Consider the following 16,586-nt stretch of genomic DNA (forward strand, 5'->3'; position numbering starts at 1 on the left):
TCTATTGTGATCTTGGCCCACCACTGGTAAAACTCCCACAACCAGGCTTTAAAGCTGTACTGGAATCATAATCCCAGGGACTCCTACTTTGGCACAATGAAGGGCTCTTCTACAACATTTATACGTAGAACGGCAGAATACCCAATTTAGATACTCCTAGTGGCAGTTAGTTTACTTGGGAGCCTTTTTGAAACTCGCTGACAGATTACTAAGCTTGTAATTTTATCACAGTGAGAATACACTTGGCCTCTAGTGGGGGTACGGTCAAAACTATTAACTGGTTTGTCTTTCTGTATTTTTTTGTTACTATACTTTGATATTATTGACACATTTGCATTTCTTTATAGTGTCTCTATAAAATGTTTTGACACACACACACAAAAAAAATCCTCTTGCAACTGAGCCCTGCCTGGCACTGAGGGAAAGACTGACAGCTCAGCCTGTACTACACCCACTAGCAGCCAAACCTGGGGTGAGATTGTTCCTGATCTCGGAGCCCTGCTCGGACTTGCAGGCTGGCCAGGGGGCTTTCTACAGAGCAGGAACCCCCCCAGAAATAGATGTTCTCCAACAGTTTGTGATCTCCCATGACAAGGATGTCCCCACAGGGAACCTCCACAGCATATGGGCAAAACCACAAAAGAAAATACTGAGAAAAATACCAAAAGAAACACAAGCAGAAAATCTTCATTTACAACATAATAAAATTAGTATTTATTTTTCCCTGTCTGTCCTGGAAGGCTCGCAAGCTAATGTACCTGGGCAATGAGGGGATTAAGTGACTTGCCCAAGGTCACAAGCAGTGTGGGTTTGAACCCACAACCCCAGGATGCTGAGGCTGTAGCTTTAATCACTGTGAAACATATTTATAAATATGAGAATAAGGGTGAAAGTTACAAGTTAGTTTATTCAGAGTTGTTGATGTATCTGAACTCAAAGGTTAAGTTAAGCATTTTAATCTGTATCCAAGCTATCAAAGGCCAGCTTTAGTTCTGGAACCTAACAAGAGTCATACTGGGTCAGACCATTGGTTCATCCATGTCACAAGTACCTGGCAGAATCCCAAAAGAAATTTTATGTGTTATATATTATAGTGTTATATTGGAATTACTTGTATAATGTATTTTTGTGCACTTCTTGTTCAAGTTGAAAATGAATAAAGATTTTTTTTTTTTAAAGAAATTTACAAACAGCTACAGTGGGATTTGAACCTGCAACCTCTGGATCTCTGGCTCTCTGCTTGCAGCTAGTTGCTGTAACCATTAAATTACTACTCCTCATGGAGATCTGTGAGGTCTAAAGCTTGACTATAATCCACCTCCCATCTTCCTTCCTGTGGGAGCTTGTTTCTAGCCAGGGCCTGTCGGAGGCACTATGGCATTGCCCCCAGGCTACTGAGGCAAACTGTGGCATACTTTTCCAGGGCGATGTTTAAGATTCTGCCATGTCTGTTCCATTCTATATGCTGCTTTGGGAGCGGATGATGGTCAATGTTCTGCTCCCTGCCTGTTTTTCACATCCACTGAGATCTATGGAGCAGATGGCTTGGCCAGCAAAGAAATCCAAAACAAAAACTGCAGCTTTTGTAGAATGGATGGGAGGGATGTATTCTGATTCTAGGCTTTGAAGCTCCATCCTCATGTGAAGCATGTCTTCAGAGGACCGCATGGGACAGCTGGCAGCAGTTGCCACAGAATGCTATGGCATTTGGTTTTGCTGTGGCACCACTATGTAAATGAGTAGCACACTTCCCAAACCTGTCGGGCATAGATTTGCATGCACTGCCTCAACTGTTCCAGAAAGGTTTGTTCTCCCCCCACCCATCCAACACTGCTTCTGTGCATCTAACTGTAACCCCCTGTAATTGTTTGGGTGCAGATTTGTGACCAATTCTTTCTTACACTGCTGGATTTCTGGTGGTGGCTGTGCTCTGCTGGCCTGTGCACTACGCAGAGACAGCTCCAAGAACAACACGAATGGAAACGCGCTAAATTTCCCTCCCCCAGTATCTGAATGGACAGCTTGGACCTTTCTTGGTGATTAAACTTCCACAAGAGTGTATTCTGGGATTTGTAGTCCTGCTTCCTTGCTACTTTTTTCAGGGGGGAGCCAGGTAGGGATCTAGGCTGCTAAAACTTGAAGTCGTCCTTCAGAAACTGGGTTTCATATCTGTGTGGTCCCTGTCAAAGCTAAACAAATCAATTCCAAGTTGAGATGAGTTAACTGCATGCAGCACAAACAGGGAAGGATATGAGAGAGTTTACAGTATTGTATTTCAATTTTATCCTTTTAAATAAAAAAATTCAACAAAGACGCTGTGTAAGTGCCTTTCATTACAGAGGCCTGGGGAAGAGTAATTCATACTCCTGTCTGTCAACTTCTGCTATTGTAGTCATAAAATCAGAAGAACGAACCCTATTCTGGAAAAAAAGGCACTGCTGGGTGTGAGGAAATTGATGCCTCAGAAAGAAAATTGGCTGTATTGCGAGAGTAGGCTTGGAAAAGTATAATCTGTGGTGTGAATCTGCTTAAATACAGTTCTGCCAACACTACCCAACAGACAGGCACCCCGGCTCAGCAGGATTTCCCCCCTCTTTTCCAGGTATCTCTCAAGGAAACATTGCACTGGGCATCCCAAAAGCTTTACGGAAGACTTACCATTTGGAGGGCAGTGTGAAAGTCTGGTCCGATTACCTTCGAACACACCTTCACCCCAAAACTGTTTGTGTGGTGCGGCAGTACTGTCACGAAGGGTGAGTTGCATGAGGCTATCACCAGTGGAAATGTGTGTGTATCTTTGCACCCCCCCCCCCCCCAACGTTAGAAGGCAGGTAGTTGCATCTCTTTCAATCTCACGCAGGGAATCGGATCGTCTGGATGCCTTTGGGCAGGGGGAGAGGCTCCTGAGTGAACCAGCCTACTTGCAGGATTTGGAGGACCGGTTGCATTTTTATGTAGAAGAATGTGATTACCTTCAGGTACAGCATTGAGACCGTGGCCTCCCACTACGACCAATTTCTCTCAGTCTGTGAACCTCCAGGGCTGAACTCTAGTGTAACGTAAAATATGGCCTTCTAGTAAAGTCAGTAGGATATCAGAGGGATAGCGGATGTTGTTTATTGTAATTCACATCCCTTTTCCTCCTCGTGGATGCTCTTCCAGGACATCTTCCTGATATACACGCTTATGTCTCCATTTAGGGATTTCAGGTTCTCTGTGATTTGCACGATGGCTTCTCAGGGGTTGGGGCCAAAGTGACCGAACTTCTCTGTGATGAGTATTCTGGCCGAGGCATCCTTACCTGGGGCACGGTTCCTATTCTTTCTCCTGAGAGGGTGAGTTAGCAGGACCAGTGCATTAGAATCATGTGTCATAAATGGAAAAGAATCCCTTTGCTGTATGAAGCTAGGAGCTTATGCTAGCCACATCCCATTAACTTTGTATTCCTGTGGCTTTGCACTGCAGGAGCCAGTGAAGGACATGAATAGGCTTTTAAACACCACACTGGGCATCGTTCACCTTGCCAGTCAAAGCTCCCTCTTCTGTCCACTGTCACTGAATGGGACTCTGGGCCGCCGGCCACAGCCTCCAGTCAGTTTCCCACATGTACAATATGATGTAAGTAGCAGGATTATGGCTGTGTGAAAGCTAGTGTGCTATTTTTAATTAAGTTTTCTAACCCTGGGATTTTGTTTCCGAGTAGTCGGCTCTGAGCTATCACAGCAGTGCCCTCTTGGCTACGGCCCTGGACAACCTCAGCATACCCTACCGCATGGACAACTCACCACTGAGCATAGCGCAACTGGCAGATGCTCTGAATGTCTCTGGGAGAAAGGTAGGTGGCATAGGAGACAGGGGGAAAGGTAATTTTAATGATATGTTTCTGATGCTCTTCTGCTTCCTGTCTCCCTCCAGGTTGTCAGTGCCTGGGCCTCCGTTCCCTTTCCTGTTGGCTGCTCCCGCTCTCTCCCTGATGTGCTGTGTAGTCTGCCCGAAGTGGCACTTTGGAGACCACTATCCTCCTGTGGAGAAGCACCAGATAATCGTAGCTTTGCTCAGTCGGTGGTTCTAAGAGGGATAAGGAAAGCGAGACAGACCAGGTGAGAAGCAGGATCCGGCATACAGATTTCACCTATGTACTCTGTTGCGAGGCTCTTCCCTGTCCTGTCCACCATAGGCCTGAGTCATCATCTCCATTCCTGTCCTGACTGTTTTTACTTGCTTTTTCTAATAACCTTTGGCCTGGGATCAGTCCTTATTCCAGACTGCATGCATGTGACACAGGAGAGGAAGTCTTGGCCTGATACTTGCATACTCTGTATCCTGGGACACTCAGGTCAGTTCTGGGAAAGTCTATAGCATCAAGTATACATAGCATACTGCTTGCAGTCCTTTTTTTCTATCTTTTCTTCATGACAGCGCTTCAAACACATTGGAAAGGCCCTGTAAGCTGGCAGCACCATATCCCCAGTTCTTCTCCCCATTTGTAAAGCAGCAGGGTTTCATCATGGAAGAGCCGATGAGCTGCCCCAGAGGTAAGAGGAGGACAAGGTTGTCTGGCTTGGTAAAGGCCAGGGGCAGGCTACTTTGCTAAGGTGTTCTCCTTTGTCCTTGCAGTGGTTGAGAGTGTACCTGTCCTCACCTCCTTCCAGTCCTCCCCTGACTTGCACTGCACCCTACAGCAGTTACATCAGGAGGTCAGTTAGGTGGATGTGCGCCGCTGGGCCACTTTCTTCAGCATGGGTCTTGAGCTAGCTGAATTTCACGAGGCTTTGCATGAACTCAAGAACCTGTCCGAATGCTACCAGAGCAGCATAGAATTGGATGAGACAGGAAGTCACTAATTAATACAGAAGGAGTAGGGAGTATACTGGACTGGACTAAGCTAAGCTGAAAGGCAACCCAAAAGCCTAGCAAAAATTGTTCTCTGGTTCACAGAACACCATACCTGTATATAATAACTTATTTTTAAATACAAGAACTTGGTTTCCTGCTAAAGAAGAGACTACTTTGTGAACTTGCAAAAAGAGGGGCGAGGTGCCTGGTCCTTAAATTTTCTGTAAACTTTATCTGTTTAGTAGTGAAATTCAACCTCACTTTTGACTGTGACAGCAATAGTATACAAACAGCAACATCCACCCTCCCCTCCCCCCCCACCCCAAAAAAGTCCAGTCTAAAGCGCAAGCACCAGTCCAAAATTCAGCATGGGTGCATGTACATCTCTATTGCCAGCAACAGGACTTTGACATGCACAGAGAAGCAGTTCACATAATTTGTTAAGTTAAAATACGTACAAATGCTGTGCCAAAAAACAGTACAGCTGGCCCTGCAGTAGTGATGAGTAAATGAAGTAGCTTTACTTCCTCACTCATCTTCCTCCTCTGACAGCGGCGCATCCCTGTCAGACAGCTATTCTGTGTTACTGGGGCCATCTTCCTCTTCCTCAGAACTGACATCACAGGAGGTGTGGAAAAGCCGCATCAGTTCCCTGAAGCGCCGAGACACCTGGAGGGGGAGGGATACAAGACTGGGTCACTGACCTGTACTACAGCAAACAACAGCAACAAAAAAAAAACCCCTAAAACTATGTGACTATGGAGCTCATTTTCAAAAAATGCAGACGTCCAAAAACCAGAATAAACCGGCACTTGCGACGTTTAATTGCCAAAACATCCCAGTGCCAATTTTCGAAACTAAGTTTTTTGACATCTTGTAGGGCATTCACCCTGCAGGACATCTAAATGTTAAGGTGACGTATAAGAGGCATGTTTTGGGCGGGATTTGGACAGGCTTAGCACTTGGATGTCTTGATTGGACAAGGAGAAATTAGGTTCTTACCTGCTAATTTTCTTTCTTTTAGACCCTCCAGACCGGTACAGTTCACTGATGGGTAATAGCTCACTATGAAATTTGTTTGTTTGTTTTTTTTTCCAATTCTTTATTCATTTTTTCATCTTACATCAAGAACACAATATTACATCTTTGAATCATATACATCACTTGAAATTCTTTCTATATATCATTTTAAATACATAAATTAACTCCCTCCCCCACCCACCCTTTTCACAAATATTGTAATCAAAAATATCGTACATGTTATTTGGCATGATGATGAGGAAAAAAAGTCAAATATCATCAGAAAACAACAAGCTTTTATTAGTTATGATAGGGGTTGCCATCCAACTCATAACCAATAATTGGAAGAATCACAGTAACCTTAGTTATACATTTTGGTGGAATACATTATGTCATATATTTAAAATGGAACGAGCAATAGCAATACAAAGAGGGACATATACTAAATTTATAAAAATATGGGGGCCATTGACAAAATATTGTAGTGAATAGTCATCACTTCTTCTCTTCTTTTCGCACACCAAACGGGGGAGGGTGTTGGGTACAATTTTACATAATATGTTATAATATATTCTATAATATGTGTATATTCTGATTGAAAATATGATGAAGGTTGAGAGGTAGGGGGGGTAAACGTATCACTAGATTTTTATGTAGTAGATATCAAAGTGCTATTGTGTAATAACTTGTTGAAATATATTATTTTGTGCAGTTATTGTCAAATTTGAAAATGAATAAAGAAGGAGGAAAAAAAAATATCGTATATGTATTATATTCATAAATATTGATTGAATCTATAATATAACTATATACCACCCCCTTCCCTTAATTATAATTATACTTAGTGTAAAAAGGCGTCTAATCATTACAATAAGTTATCAATGGCCCCCAAATCTTTTTTAAATTATTATAATTCCCTTTTTGTATGGCAATTGCTCTTTCCATTTTGTATGACATGATGAATTCCACCAGAAGGTGTAATTAAGTCTAGTGTAGTTTTTCCAATTTCTGGTGATATGTTGAATGGCAACTCCTGTCATTATTAATAAAAGTTAATTATTGCTTGCTGAAATTTGACTTTTTATTCTCATTGATGTCCCAAATAGAATTGTATCATATGATAGAGCTACTTGGTTTTCTAATAAATAATTAATTTGAGACCAAATTGATTTCCAAAAGGCCATGATACAGGGACAATAAAATATTAAATGGTCCAAAGTCCCTGCTTCCAGATTACAATGCCAGCATCTATTAGACTTAGAGCTATCCAACTTTTGTAATCTAACAGGGGTCCAAAATGCTCTATGCAACAAAAAGAACCAAGTTTGTCTCATAGATGCAGACACTGTACATCTCATTCTCCAAGATCAAATTCGTGGCCATTGAAATGCAGAAATTTGATGCTTAATCTCAATGCTCCAAATGTCTCTAAGACCAGTCTTTGGTTTTTTATTCATAAATCCAGATATCAATTTATACTACTGTGCGGCATGGTGTCCCAAGAAATCCACCTGAAAGATTAAGAATTCCAGACTAAACTGATTGTTAAGATTTTTCCATTCAGGGAACCCTTCCTGAATAGCTTGCTTCAGCTGCAACCATTTCAAGCTTTGTGTTTGTTTAGACCATATTTATGTTGCAACTGAAAAATCAAGCAGTTTACCATTTAAAATAACATCACCTAGAGTCCGTATACCTGCAATAATCCAATGCTTCCAAATGATTTTAAAACCGCCAACTTGAATCTTGGAGTTTAGCCATAAAGATTGATTTATTGATTTGTGTATTGGATTTGGAGTTAAATTGCTGACATAACGTAATGTTTTCCATGTATTCTGTTCTCTTTATATTTTCTAGACATTGTAACACTAAGAACATGAGATAAGTTTATAGGAAACATGAGCCACCATTCCAAATACAACCAATCTGGGATATTTTCCATGAGCTCTGGGAGGACCCAATACATACACTGGCATAAAATATAGGCTTGATGATATCTATAAAAGTTTGGAAAATTTACCCCACTCTCCGCAATTGGTTTTTGTAAAGATACTAAGGCAATTCTAGGCATTTTACCCAGCCAAACAAATTTTGTAAGAAAACCATTTAACTTTTTATAAAAGGACCCCTGAAAAAAAACTGGTATCATACTCATTTGATAGTATCAGTATAGTAAAGTATAGTAGTATAGTAGCTGTAGCAATATAACAGTAAGTAAGCTTGATGCTATAGACGTTTTGGTGTCGGGCAATATGTCTCGTCGGTGTCGTAACAGCCGCGACACATTCTGCTATATCTGTGGGGAATATACACTTACGCCTCAGAGACGTTCGATGACTGCCCTTGTAAAGAAAGCCTATCATCTGTATTTTGGCTGCAAAATAGGTGATCAAGACAAGCAATGGGCGCCTCACATTTGCTGTGCGACATGTGCTGTTAGTCTGAGAGCCTGGCTCAGAGGTACTCGAAAGACGATGCCATTTGCTGTTCCGATGATATGGCGAGAACAGAAAGACCATGTGACGGACTGTTATTTCTGTTTGACTAATGTGTCTGGTTTCTCTGCCAAAAACAAGAAGTCAATTGAATATCCTAATCTGCCTTCAGCAATGAGACCCATGCCACATGATGACAGTCTTCCAGTTCCGAAACCACCAGAGGATTGGACCTTAGACGAACCAGATGAAGAAACTGCAGTGCAGGGTTCTAACAGTGACATTGACCCGGATTTTGAACCATCCTCATCAGGCGATCCACATCTAATAACACAGTCCGAATTGAACGATTTGGTCAGAGATTTGGGTCTGTCAAAAGCAAAAGCTGAGCTGCTAGGTTCGAGACTGCAGGAACGAAAATTTCTGTGTTTCGAGACCGGCATCATGATATAACCAAATTTTTTGCACAAGTCGACAGTCTCTGTTTCTGTTGTGACATTGAAGGATTGTTCTCGGTCTTTGGTTGTGATCACAACCCGGAAGAGTGGCGTCTTTTCATTGATTCGTCAATGTTAAGCCTGAAAGCTGTTCTGTTGCACAATGGCAACGTTTATCCTTCAGTACCTGTTGGCTATGCAGCACATATGAAAGAAACATATGAGAATATGGAAATGTTACTAAAGTATGTCCAGTATACCAGGTATAACTGGAATATCTGTGGAGACCTCAAAGTCGTTGCTCTGTTACTAGGACTGCAGCTTGGCTATACAAAGTACTGCTGTTTCATCTGCGAATGGGACAGCCGAGACAGAGAGTCGCACTATTCTAGAAAGAACTGGCCACTCCGTAAAAAGTTAGTTCCAGGACAGAAAAATGTAGCACATGAATCGCTTGTTGACCCGACAAAGATATTTTTGCCTCCTCTTCACATTAAACTGGGACTCATGAAGAATTTTGTGAAAGCAATGAACAAGGAAGGGGAAGGTTTTCGTTATTTAAGACAGATGTTCCCAAGAATAACTGATGCCAAGATCAAAGAGGGTATTTTTGTTGGCCCCCAGATCAGACATGTTATGAGTGACAAGCGATTTGAAGATCTGTTAGTTGGGCCGGAAAAAATTGGCTGGAAAGCCTTGAAAGACGTTGTTGACAATTTTCTGGGCAATTACAGAGCCCCAAACTACATTCAGCTGGTAGACAAACTTCTCAAAGCATACAAGAGAATGAAGTGCAATATGTCACTCAAGATTCATTTCCTCCATTCACACTTGGACTTCTTCCCCGCAAATCTCGGTGCTGTGAGTGACGAGCACGGTGAAAGGTTTCATCAAGACATAGCTACGATGGAGAAACGATACCAGGGCAATTGGAATCCGTCAATGCTTGCCGACTATTGTTGGATGCTACAACGTGATGCACCAGACACTGAATATAAAAGAAACTCGGGAGCAAAACACTTTTAATTCTGTTTCATTTAGTCGCTTGTGCGAAACGTAAACTTGACTATATATTTTATTGTCAGTAAACATAAAAATGTCTATTTCTCATAGTTCTTACGTGATGCAGTAAAACCAAAACCATATTTGAGCATACCAAGTTGGTACCTGTCATAATCACCAAAAACTTTTCAGGAATCAAGACTTAACCAAAAAATTGTTGTGCAGTGTAACAAACCACAGGCAATATCATCATTTTAATAGTTTGGACTCTCCCCCACCAAGAAAGATGTAAAGGATTCCATTGCTCACACATTTCTGTTACTTTTTTTAATAAAAAATTTTCATTCTATCTTCTAGTGTATTTTTTATTCTAATACCTAAATACTTTAATCCATCTTCTTTCCATACAAATGAGAATGAATCAAATAAGCCTTTGGTACAATGTACATTAAGTGGAAGAATTTCTGACTTGCTCCAATTTATCTTATACCCTGAAAATTTTCCAAATTTCTCTATCAACTCAAGCATGGAATGGTAGTTTCTAGATTTCTCAAATAAAGCAGTATATCATCTGCATATGCAGAGATTTTATATTTTATATTTGAAGGATTATTGATGTGATATATTTGATTGAATGTAAGATTGAAAGGGAGGGAGGGATGGGATATAATTTTTATATATTAGTTTCATAAATCATATAATTTCAATGATGTATTTATTGATGAATGTCTAATATATATGTATTTGTTGTAAGATGAAAAATGAATAAAGAATTTTTTTAAAAAAGGAACATTTTTTTGAATCTATATTAAACAAGTTATTTATCAGTTTAAATAATTCTCTGCTATTAGTATTTACAGATCCAATTTTGTTTGAATAAATAATTAGCTCATTTATCTGTAATCAGTGTTTTATATTAATTTATTTCTCCAACTCACCTTGTCCTCATCCTTGCCTGTTTTTATCCAAGCTTTTTCCATTTTTCGTAGTTCCCTTTTAAACAGTAATAATTCTTCATCAAACCAGATGTTTATAGGTTTTTGTTTTATTAAACGAGGTTTTAAAAGGCGCCATTGTATCTAATGTCTTTAGATTAAATTCTGTCCAATTGGCTACATTTCCTCACCTCAACTTTTGGACCTCTTGTGGGAAACATCCAAAGTCAGACTTGATGCACTACTGAAAATGCCCCTCCATGGTTAATTTTTAATAAACTGGTTATCAACCCAGTCAGGTTTCTTATATGCAGAAAGATTTTTTTTTTCTCTCTATGACACTAGGAAAACTGGCCTAGCATCCGCCATGCTCCCTCCTTACCTCCCTGGGGCTTTTATTACCCAGTTGCCGAGAGATGCTCTGAAAGGTTTCCTGATGTGCTCCTTTCTCCTGACATGTAGTAAGAATCACGCGGTCAGCTTCCCTAAAACAACAAGAAGGAAAGTTCCAGAAACTGCCTTGGCGAGTTGCCTCTTTCCTAAGTTCCTCCTCTTGTGCCAGCATTATCTAATCCTTCCAAAGAGGAAGCAAAAGGGCACTGGGACAATGGCCAGTCTTCCACGAGGAGTAGTGTGGGGTAGATACAGAGACAAGGAGTGCACATGTTTGAGCCAGGTGAGAATGCTTATATAATGAGATGGGATGAGGAAAGACCAGGATAACAAAACACATGCAGCAGGGCAGCAGGGTGATGCTGCTTCCTTAAGGACTTTCCTTGCTTCGCTTACACTAATGGGTCCCAAACCAGTCCTGGGCTGTTGGGTTTTCCAGATAAAATAAAATAAAAACTTGTTTATTGATTATCTATTTTGTAAGTTAATAAACTTCCACATCCCATCTCATGAAAAGCAGACTAGTTAGGTGGGGCCACTGGTCTCTCCCATGCCCTCCCAGAAATTTGAGTAATGGGGAAACCAGGATTAAACAGATACCCAGAGAAGAAAAGGAAGGCAGATGAAGTGGCATCTGCTAAGCAGAGCCAGACACAATTAACAGTGTTGCCAGGAAACAGAAAAGCCATGTATTTTAAATCAAACACACAGCCTTCACATGCCCCAACATGCTGCCTTCCAGCCATGCCACACCATACATACACCTGCAGCGTAAAGGCCAGCACAAGCCTTCAAGAAGAGAGAAAGTGCATACCTGGTCCAGAGTACAACTTTCTCTCCAGTGGAGCTGACTGTGCTGTTCTTGGCACACACAGTGGCTTCATTCCCTTTCGGTAGCTTAGCATACTTCACCTTGCCTGACCCTGCTGGGGGAGCTTTGTTATGGGTATTACAGTCTGCACTCGGGGGCATGTCCAGTGCTTTGCAGGTGTTTCCACATGTTGGAAACTTTAGTTCACAAACTCCCAAGTCTCCTTTCAGAGAGATACCCAGTTTGCTGGCATCAGTTGCCGATGTTGTGGATGGACAGCTGAGGGGAGCAGGCCTGTGACTGACCTCAGATGCTCCAGGCTGACTCTGCTGCCTGGTCTTCAGTGGGAGAAGCTCTGAAACTGAGATGGTCTCAGAAGATTGACGTAGATCAGAGTCGCACCTTGAAAGGGTTTCACCAGTCGCAGAGGACTTCTGGGTGGCCCCTGTCCTCCCACGTCCACAGCCTTTGCCACTGTTTTCAGGAGCAGGTGAGTCCATGTTGCTGGACTGAGGTTCGGGTGGATGAAGTTCTTTGTAACTTGCAGCAGTCCCTGGGCTGCTGCTGAGCTGTAGGGTATTGGTGCAACTTGGAATTTCTCCAGCTATTGCTGGCGACCTGCAGAGACGCTGCAAACCTTGCATTAAACCTTTATCAGGAGGCACCCTTTCCTTCATAGGACATTCCAGCACAGCAGGTGGCTTTCCTTCACTTTGGCACCCTGTCCAAAAAAAAAAAGAATTAAAAAATATTTTCCACTCCATGAAGTAAATACAAAACTAAGTGCACTAGTCTGACCCCATCCAATTGCTGACCTCTTAAGCACATGGCAATTTCAGCTCTCCCAGCAGGAGCACCAGGAACAGAAGAGATACCCCAAAGTTTTCAAGTTTATTATCATTTTGATATGTTTAGTAAAATTCGATATCCCGCAAAAGCTTACAAGTTCTCAGTAGTTAACAATAAAAACACATTCAATAAAGAAAAAGAACTCCATTTCAATCTTAAAGGAGGAGAGGTTTTTAAAAAGTGCCTGTATACCTTCTAAAAACACTCTACATAAAAATATCTATACAATGCTCACCAGCAACTTCGCAGTCGGCGGTTCGCGGTCCCGGTCATTCGCGGTATTTTCCGACCGCCTCTTCCTGTACTAAAGTCAGGCCTTACCAATCGGGAGCTGCGTGTCAAAGCAGCTCCCAATTGGTGAGGCCTGACTTTAGTACAGGAAGAGGCGGTCGGAGCATACAGCGAGCGATTTCCTTCACTTGCTGGCACTCCGGCTGCCCTCTTCTGCAGCTGCCCTGCCTAAAAACCATATTCGTGTTTTTTTGAAATTTGCAGGGGTTCCTGGAACGTAACCCCCGCGAATATCGAGGGAGTACTGTATATCTTACTAGATATGATCATTTTGAGGACTATCCGACCCAAAAGCTGACTGAAACTAAAAAGTCAATCAAGGCCATCAAGGCCTGTTTCCACCAGTGGCCAATCCAGGTCACACGTATCTGATGGGACCAAAAAGTAGTTTGTTACCCTGTTACTTATGCCTGGGGATAAGCAATGGCTTTCCTCAGTTTACCTTAACAGATTATGGACTTTTTCTCCGAGAACCTGTCCACTTTTTTTGAACCATAGTTGCATTAACTGCTTTTACTACATCCTCCAGCAGCAAGTTCTAGCGTTTAATTCTGCCCTGCGTGCAAAAAATATTTTTCTCCTTTCTGTCTAAAATGTGCCACTATGTTACTTCATGGAGTATTCCACTCCACTCAGGATTTTATAGACCCCCTAATCTTATCTCCCTCTCAGCTGTTAAGCTTAACATCTTATCTTTTCCTCATATGAGAGTTGTTCTACCCCCCTTAAGCATTTTGGTTGCCTTTCTCTGTATCTTTTCCAATTCCACTATATCTTTTCTGAGATACAACATCCAGAATTGCACACTGTACTCAAGGTGAGTTATCTAGCATGACAAAAAGGCTTTATGATGTTAAGAAAGGAAAAGAGAATAAAAGAGAGTATCATGAGGCTTCTGTATCGCTCCATGGTGAGTACTATGAACATACAATTTCAGCAGTCCCAGGTTCTCTCCTTAGAAGGCACTATAGGGAGAAATAAGTTCTTTCCTACTAATTTTCTTTTAGTCCCTCCAGACCGGCACAGACGGATGAGTTTATGCTCCTCTGCCAGCAGGTGGAGACTGAGAACACACTGAATTCTAGCAAGTGGGCTGTACAGTCCCTCCTAGAATCAGTCTGACAAATAGCTAAGTAGGAACCATATAAACAGTCCAGCTGAAAAACATTTTTTTGTTGCTGTTGTCATGTATTCTGATTTGAAAGAAAACTCAACCGTTGGAGAAGGATCAGAACAGGCAACCAAAACTGTCCCTATAGTTCGCCAGCTATATCAGATGAACCAGATGCTGATGCTCCACAAAACACAGTTACTTACCGTAAAGGGTGTTATCCAGGGACAGCAAGCAGATATTCTCACATGTGGGTGACGTCTGAAGAGGTCTGAAAAGAACCAGCCATGAAAAGGGAATCCCCAGATAACCCCGACACGACAGCAAGGGAATCTCCCAGTACACACAGTGGTCAGGGAATCTTGGGTCTCCCCCGCTGGCAGCCCCAGAGCTGTGAGCAGTTGAGGAATCCCTGGCGTCCCCACCACTGGCAGCCGACTTTCCCTTCACGGCCGCCAGGGAATCCCTCTTGCCAACACCAGACGCTGACCCCAACAAGGATTTCCCTTTGCTCGGCCACAAACAGAAAGAACACATTCCAGCCACATTGAGACCTCAGTGGGAGTACACCTTTAGCTGAGAAGTGCTCACTGTAAACACGAGGCAGGTTAAATAGAAAAAAGAAAACTTAATGAATGACACCTTCCCTTCAAACCGGCACAAGTAAAAACTGAATGGCTCTGCCTTGGGGTTTTCTTTTGTTTTTCTTTTTTCTTTTATTTATTTTTACAATGAAGCTTTAAAGGAGCAGACCTCACTGGTTCTCTAAGCTGTAGTCTTTGTCCCCTGGCAAGGCGTACATCTGAGGCACCTCTAAATAAAAATAGGAGAGGTGAGAAAATGGAGGAAGGGACTTGGCCACCTGAGTGCAACATCCTGGAGGTTGAACGGGACCCCCTGTGGGCCCACAAGCTCAGTAAAAAATCCTGCCTATCCTCTCCAAAAGTTCCTAACGAAAGGCCTAGAAAAATAGAACAGGACTGCCCAGGCTTACCACTCCACCTGCTGGATTCTGAGAACAGACTAATTGTAGGTTGGGACTGCACAGCCCACTTGTACTTTTAGAATCAGTATGTTCTCAGTCTCCGCCTTCTGGCAGAGGAGCATAAACCCATCCACCTGTGCTGGTTTGGAGGGACAATAAAGAATAGTAGGATTTTTTTCCTACAGTTACAATCAAGTGTCTATAACCTGGACGGAACACAGGCATCAGCTGCTAAGGGACGGGTGATGCTCCCAGGCTGCAGTTTGTGGTTCTGGCCTTGGAACAGTTACATCATTCAAAGGATCAGGCAGTAAAGAACACCTGTTCAATGATGAGAATCAATAGGGAAGGGGAGAGGAAAGAAAGGATTGAAGCCAGTAAAGCAATATGTATTCAGTGTCCCTTCAGAGGAGCCCTCTCCTGACCTGAAGCCTTCCCGAGGCTGGCTTTCTTCTTGTCTTGCAGAAGCTCCACCTCAGCTCGAACACTCTCATCTAGGCATTCCTCGGTGGTTGTACGGCCTGTACTAGCATCCTTCTGTGGGCTCCTGTCTCCTGATAAGCTCCCATTTTGCCCCTCTTGTAAATCTCTGCTTTTAATGGACTTGCTATCGCATGTCTGAAGGACAGAAGTATTAAGGAGAAATTAGGTTCTTACCTGCTAATTTTCTTTCTTTTAGTCTCTCCATACCGGCACAGCTTTACTTATGGGTAATAGTTCACCATGACCAGCAGATGGAGACTGAGACAAACTTTTGGCTGTAGTACAAGTGGGCTGTGCATTCGCTGCTGTTCCTTTAATCTCCCCTACCATACTAAAAACATGAGAGCCCGCAGAAAAACCCACACGCTTTATGCGAATCCCGAAAGAAATACACAGACAGGGTGGTGGCTGTGCCGGTCTGGAGATACTAAAAGAAAGAAAATTAGCATGTAAGAATCTAATTTCTCCTTCTTAAGTGTCTCCCCAGACTGACACAGCTTCACTGATGGGACGTGCTAATGCAGTACTCATCATGAGTGGGACCCCCGAAGGGATGCCACGAGCACACACTCCCCAAACACCGCATCCTGATGCGCCTGAATATCTACACGGCAGTGCCACACAAAGGAATGGAGAGAACAGACCGCCGTGTATCAACAAGGGATCCAAGAGGAAAAAGAACAAGGAACCGGCGTGGCTCACTGTAGCGGTGAAGGAAGTGATCAGAGACAAGAAGACTTCGTTTAAGGAATGGAAAAGGTCAAAAACGGATGAAAAATGGAAAAAGCACAAACAAGTGTTATATGATAGTATTTCATGTTGTTCTTTTTGTGCACTTGATGTAAGTTTGAAAAAGAATAAAGAAATTAAAAAAAAAAAAAAAAAAAAGCACAAACATCAAAGCAGGTGCCATGTTTGAAGAATTTACTTCAGTTTTTTGAGGAGGTGAACAAACAAATCGATAGCGGAGACCCGGTGGATATAATATACTTGGTCTT

At 42.3% G+C, this 16,586-nt stretch overlaps 1 protein-coding gene and 1 pseudogene across 2 annotated transcripts in view; one reads left to right on the forward strand and one right to left on the reverse strand.

Annotated features, from left to right (window-relative positions):
• Window positions 1-2,315: 2,315 nt before the first annotated feature.
• Window positions 2,316-16,586, reverse strand: part of LOC117350181 (GON-4-like protein) — a 95,546-nt gene continuing 81,275 nt past the window's right edge. Inside the window, exons 30-33 of one of the 2 annotated variants that reach the window (XM_033924250.1) lie at window positions 15,531-15,723; window positions 11,873-12,590; window positions 11,048-11,150; window positions 2,316-5,505 (exon numbers count right to left, since the gene is read on the reverse strand). In XM_033924250.1, the coding sequence (XP_033780141.1) occupies window positions 5,410-5,505; window positions 11,048-11,150; window positions 11,873-12,590; window positions 15,531-15,723 (1,110 nt within the window). In that variant the 3' untranslated portion in view covers window positions 2,316-5,409. Of the gene's footprint in view, window positions 5,506-11,047; window positions 11,151-11,872; window positions 12,591-15,530; window positions 15,724-16,586 lie in introns of those variants that run through there. The other variant, XM_033924252.1, reaches the window with a different exon arrangement.
• Window positions 2,533-4,908, forward strand: LOC117349805 (annotated as a pseudogene).

Source organism: Geotrypetes seraphini, chromosome 16, assembly GCF_902459505.1.
Source record: "Geotrypetes seraphini chromosome 16, aGeoSer1.1, whole genome shotgun sequence".
Classification (NCBI taxonomy): Eukaryota; Metazoa; Chordata; class Amphibia; order Gymnophiona; family Dermophiidae; genus Geotrypetes; species Geotrypetes seraphini.